Source organism: Daucus carota, chromosome 2 (assembly GCF_001625215.2).
Source record: "Daucus carota subsp. sativus chromosome 2, DH1 v3.0, whole genome shotgun sequence".
In the NCBI taxonomy this organism is placed as follows: domain Eukaryota; kingdom Viridiplantae; phylum Streptophyta; class Magnoliopsida; order Apiales; family Apiaceae; genus Daucus; species Daucus carota.
The window spans coordinates 51,423,701-51,429,700 of NC_030382.2; the positions used below are offsets into that span (position 1 = coordinate 51,423,701).

Consider the following 6,000-nt stretch of genomic DNA (forward strand, 5'->3'; position numbering starts at 1 on the left):
TATTACATGAAAAAAAGTGTGATAAGAAGTGAAGTGTTGTGTGAAGAGAGAAACATTGAATGAATGGCTGCTGCTACTTGTGTTTCTTCAGCTTTTCGTGGTATTACATTATCAACATCTTTAAAGAACACAACATGTTCAATCTCACATGCCCATCACTCTGTTTTTACATGCTTTGCTTCCAAGAAAAATAATAATAAGCTTAGCTTCATGGATCAAATTCTTGATTATATTGAAGGTACTTTTATTTTTTCTTTAATTTGATTACGTGGGTCTAGCTTGATTCTTGCAAGTTCTCTAAATTGTTTGTTTAATAATCATATGGTCGTTGTAAGCCGGGGTTGTTAGCGGTAATGTCTGCGTATATCTGGAACTTAACTTCTCTTGATTTGTCATGTAAACAATTTAAAGAAATTGCCATAGATCAATATACTGATTACTAGTATAATCACATTCTTGGTTATAGAGACTTTGCTGAGATTAGTAAATAGAACTGCTTACACATTCTTGGTAAGTCTAGTAATTACAAAGACAAGGATATGTTGATACTAAGTGAGTACTAATTTAGGTTAAAGGATTAAAGTAAAGATGATTTGGTAAATTGGAGATTATGATAAAATGTTGCTCCAAGTAATTTACTCTCGCCTAAATAAGCTTCCAAAGGACGTGAATAATGTTAACATATATCCATTCTCGACCTAATAACACGCTTTTGAGAGAGGAGAAATGTTTTAGGAGGGTTTGAGGCAATCTTAGTACAAAGTATCCTTGCCAGAATTATGTCCTTGTAGTCATTGCCTTTGCATTTTAAAAACTGCAGGTGGGCCTAAACTGAGGAAATGGTATGGGGCACCTGATATCCTTCCAAAAGATGCATCCAATTTGGAAGATGAGGACATCATTTCAGGTTCTCTTCTTTAGCAATTTTACGATAATATTTTTTGTTCTGCTTAAAGTTATTTCATAACTAACTGCCTATGCTCTTTGACACACAGAAGAAGGTGAAGTCAGGGATGCTGTTCTGGTAACAGATGGAGATAATGAGATTGGTCAGGTGTGTTATCTATCTTACCAATTGAATTTTGAGCAACGGTAGATATGTTTGTACATATATATGTACCGGGAAGTCAACCTGCCAGTATCTTCTTTTGATTGATATGGTAGCTTTCAGATGACATAATGGAAGAGTGGACTTCAAAAAAAGTACTGTAGTGACTAAAAATTAATGCCTACTCTTTTTGTTCCCGAATGATATAGTCTTGCATTGCAATTAATTCCGCTTTATGACGGAACAAATTTTTGGCCATATATTTCCAAATTTGTAGATGGTTATATTATCATTGATAATCAAAAGAAGTCGAGTTAAAGCACTGGTGAAGAACAAGCGTGCAGCAGTTGAGTCATTCGGTACTTACGTTGAGGTTGGTGAATAACATTTTAATGACTTTAATCACATGGATAGGGGATAAATTATGTCATGTTAATATCATGTTGCATCACTTTTGATAATCGATTTTTATTGTGAATTTGAAGTCAATGGCTGGAGATGCAACTGACAAAAAATTTCAAAAGAAGGCTCTAAGAGGAGTTCGTGCAATAATATGCCCTAATGTATGCATTTCAGATCTTTCTTTATGTTATAGTCCATTAATCATCTTTACTTGTCAATCTTTTATTCTGGTGTATGCAATTATGGAAACAATTTTAATCATGCATATTGTATTTTCATTTATCGCTTTTATCTATTTAAATCCTTACAAAAAACCTAATTATCACAAAATTTGGAAACAATCCTGTATTTTAGGAAGGTTTCCTATCCAATGTAGAAAGTTTGAAGGGGGTTCAACACGTAATCCTCTTATCCCAGGTACTACTTTCATTTGCTTGCATGTTTAGGCTCTTTTATGTTGTAGATGAATTTTGTTTGATATGTGTTTGATAAAATTTTAGCTGTCTGCTTATGAAGGTAGCAGTGGGATACAAGCTGTCATGAATAGCAACTCAAAGAAAATGGCAGCACAAGATGAAGCTGTTATAACAAATGCAGGAATCCCTTACACTATTATCAGAACTGGGTCATTAACGAATACTCCTGGCGGAAAGCTAGGTTTCAGCTTTAAAGAGGTATTTTGTACAGAGGATCCTTGGATATCTAAAATAACCCTCTGCCTCCTGTATGTCGGATCTAGAAAACTTTTACTTTGCGTCAATTGTACACCCCTTCCGTTCTACTACATAACTACTACAAAAAATTATTTGCTCGTATTTTACAATTGTAATTTTATTTTTTTTAAGTTCATAACTAACATAATCGAGTAACAGAACAAAAAACTTTGTGTTATTTTATGGACACCATCCTGATATTATTAAATTATAATTAAGATGATAGAATCATAGATTAATGAAAAGAATTTTGTATGGAGGCATACTTATTACTTCCTATAGTAACTAATGTTGATCCATCAGTGGTTTCAGGGGAACCCCTCTCTTGTAGTGCGCTGGAGGTTTAGATTTCATGCATCAAAACAAACATTTGGCATGTACAAATGTTTTCAGATGACCATTTCTAGGGAAAGAAAAGAATACGGAAAGTGCTCCCTAGATACTACGAGATAGTTTATAGTATGTAAGAAAGAACTAAGAAGCGATATATACTGTGACAGATCTACACGACTATAGTCTATAACGATACAAAACAACTATTTATATCCCGTCTGTGTATATTAGTTTAGTGTTCTCTCCTACTCTCTTTATCTCCCTGTTCCTTACATAATTGTCTGTGTATATTAGTTTGGTGTTTCTCTCCTACTCCCTTTAGCTCCCTGTTCCTGACATAATTGGGTAGTCATATATATATGATAAAGACGCAGTCACAGATCATCCAAGTTGAAAGTATATGCATGTAGTGTTTTAACATTTTTGTGTCAGGGAAGTGCAGCACAAGGAACTCTAAGCAAGGAGGATGCTGCATTTATATGTGTGGAAGCTCTTGACGCTGTCCCAAAACAAGGATTGATCTTTGAGGTTGGTTTAGATTAGTAGATCTCTTGCATCTACTTAGAAGAATTTCATAACATAATTAGATTATGTTGTTATAAAGTGCTAGATCATGTGTGGCTTCTAATTAATATGGCACACACTATCATCTGTAAATTTTGCCATTTTTAGCTATTTGAAAAACTAGAAATAGCAGGATGGTGTCAATATCATGCTAGGGTATATATTCTTTTAGATTTGCTTTTATGTAATTAATACTTTACTTGTTTCAGCATATTCCCTTTTCCATGCCAAAATCTATAATCTATTACATATTCGAGTACCTAGTAAATGAATATTAACACTTCTTACAAAAGAGGAAATTGGTACTTATATCGATATACACTGTGTAGCATAAGGTTAGCAGTTTGCCAAGAGTGTGTATGAAACTTGCCTTTAGTTTGTCAACATTTAAACAAACCATTCTCATGTAATGTAGCCCGATGATATGAGCCATTTTTTCTCATTGTCTGATAATAGGTGGTAAATGGTGAAGAGAAGGTTATGAACTGGAAGGACCGCTTTGCAAAACTCATAGAGAAAACAGAGGAGTAGGAGTAGCCTTTATATACAATGCAACGATGAGAAAGATACAGGAATTGCTCCCCATTTATTTTGTCAATATAATCTTTTGGACTGCTACAAGAAATTCAGAAATATTAGTTCGTTTGCAAGGAACAAATGAATTGACTGCAGATCCAAGAATCGGCAGGTCATTAAAAGATCGAGCAAATTTGGTGCACTCATAGTTGATTATGTACTCCTTTTGTGTTGAATTTACGTGCCCCTGGTGATTAATCCTCAGCCCAGACATAGAATGATTGTGCACAGTAACTAGAAAGTTCCCCATAATCTAAAATCTCAATCATTAGCAACCCTTTTATATCCAAAATATGGTTTTATCTCCGTGAAGAATGTTGCACTTGCCCGAAGCCTTTCCGCGGCATCTTTAGAATTTTATCGCCTGAGGCTGATTGCATCTTCATTACTTGTAGACTGCGTATATTTGCTCAAAAACATGCATTCATGTTAAATCAGAGTTGGTGGTGTCAAGACACTTAATTGTACTCCCTCCGTCCCAGTCTTTCTATACGGTTTACTCGTTGCGATGTCCCATCATTTTTATACATTTTAATAATAATAACTTTTAATAATATAAAACACTATTACACATATTACTTTCTTCCACTATCTTCATTCTATAATAATATAAACACTATTACACACACTACTTTTCTAAACTATCTCAAATCTATCATTAAATATACATGGTATCCACCATTTTACCCACGTTTCTTTTAACTTTACTCATTTTTTTACACTTTTTCCTTGGTCTACATGTCCAAACCATTTGTATGTAGATGACCGGGACGGAGGGAGTATATAAGAGCATCTCCAACGGCGTTGGCTATAATCGTTGGCTAAATTGGACCTGTAAGATATTATGTAAAATTTGCTTAACCTGTAAAACATTTTGCTTTAATGGTATTGGCTATATTGGTTGGCTATAATTTAAAAATAGTATGTTATTGATATTTTAGATTGTTAAAATAGAATATATCAGTTCAATATGATAATAAATGATGTGCAATCTTCCTGTAGACAACTGGTATTGGCTATATTGGTTGGCTATAATTTAAAAATAGTATGTTATTGATATTTTAGATTGTTAAAATAGAATATATCAGTTCAATATGATAATAAATGATGTGCAATCTTCCTGCAGACAACTGCTGCGTATGGTTGGAGTAGGTGTTTTTCGAGCTGTTGGCTAAAATTTTTTGTTTTTTGTATGCCAACTCAATTTTTGACCAAGAGGTTTGAATGGTAGGAGATACACTGAGCAGTAGGGGTGAGCAAAACCAGATATCCGGTCCGGTTATGAATTATAAACCGGATATCCGGTTTTTCGGATCACCAAAATTTCATTCCGGTTCCGGTTTAACCGGATATCCGGATTTTCGGATATCCGCTTAAATCGGATCGGAAAACGGATTATCCGGATCCGTTTCAATGTATTATATATTTTCTGAAAATACAATGGACTTAAACATGTCAGTTTTCTAAGACTTGTCTAATATCAAGCAACAAGTGGGTGCTTCAACACAAAGGTTGCCGGAGAATAATTAAGATTCAAGTAACTAAGTAAGAGTATGGCACACAAAGAAATATTTACAAGAAAAAATTATACAGTCTACTAGTTCAATATAATATCTAGCATTAAAATCCCTGCACTACAGAGGACTTCCCATTAAGACCATATGGAGTATCTAGTAAAACTATTAACAGAAAGGTTCTGACTGCTGATTCAGTTTTTGGTAAATTAGTTTGATAAATTTAATCATCTATGGAATTCGGATTTCATCCAGAAAAGCATATACAGCAAAACTAAACATATCAAATGTGTCGTGACTGTTGAGCAGAGTAATGCAACAGACAAGCCAGATACTATCATATTCTTCCTGTTTGATAAAATTATGATAATAATAAGTTAGTAACAGAGTCTTAATACTTTATTTAAAAAATAAAAAAGGTATTATATATTATATATATAAATATTTTTTAATTAAAAATAACAAACCGGATCAGATCCGGATATCCGCTTTCTTATATACACGAGCTTATAACCCGTGCAATGCACGGGCGGTTAACATATTTGTTATTTTATCGTATATATTTTAAATTTACATAATTTTATTGTAGAAATAAATTTATGATAGAATAATGTGATTAAATAAATGTTTTATTTAACAGTTGGATAAATTCTTCATAGTTAAGTCCTCAAATGTCTAATTAAAAATTAAGTTGAACATGTATATTTTAATGAGAATGTTAAAATATTTTCTTTTACATGTTATAATTTAAGAAGGCCTATAAACTCAGATATAAATTAACTGATCAACCTTTTGATATTTCGTTTAATAATTAATAATATGATATAAAACATATTATAATTTAAAGAGA

General features: G+C 32.9%; 1 protein-coding gene across 2 annotated transcripts; it reads left to right on the forward strand.

Annotated features, from left to right (window-relative positions):
* The first annotated feature begins 18 nt into the window (after positions 1-18).
* LOC108206200 (uncharacterized protein At2g37660, chloroplastic) lies at positions 19-4,073 on the forward strand. Of its 2 annotated transcripts, none has more exons than XM_017376423.2 (9): positions 19-238; positions 821-907; positions 996-1,054; positions 1,326-1,421; positions 1,534-1,611; positions 1,805-1,867; positions 1,951-2,124; positions 2,929-3,024; positions 3,517-4,073. In XM_017376423.2, the coding sequence occupies exons 1-9, from the start codon at positions 64-66 to the stop codon at positions 3,589-3,591; spliced, it is 903 nt and encodes a 300-aa protein (XP_017231912.1). In that variant the 5' UTR covers positions 19-63; the 3' UTR covers positions 3,592-4,073. The 2 variants fall into 2 exon arrangements, with proteins under 2 accessions (XP_017231912.1, XP_017231911.2); XM_017376422.2 differs by having other exon boundaries at positions 25-238; positions 999-1,054; positions 3,517-3,819.
* The last annotated feature ends 1,927 nt before the right edge of the window (positions 4,074-6,000 follow it).

Bases quoted from the DNA above. Each gene is read 5' to 3' on its own strand.
- LOC108206200 (XM_017376423.2), top strand. From the start codon at position 64: ATGGCTGCTGCTACTTGTGTTTCTTCAGCTTTTCGTGGTATTACATTA. The intron at 1,612-1,804 runs GTATGCATTTCA...CCTGTATTTTAG, and splicing joins GTGCAATAATATGCCCTAAT to GAAGGTTTCCTATCCAATGT. The intron at 1,868-1,950 runs GTACTACTTTCA...ATAAAATTTTAG, and splicing joins ACGTAATCCTCTTATCCCAG to CTGTCTGCTTATGAAGGTAG.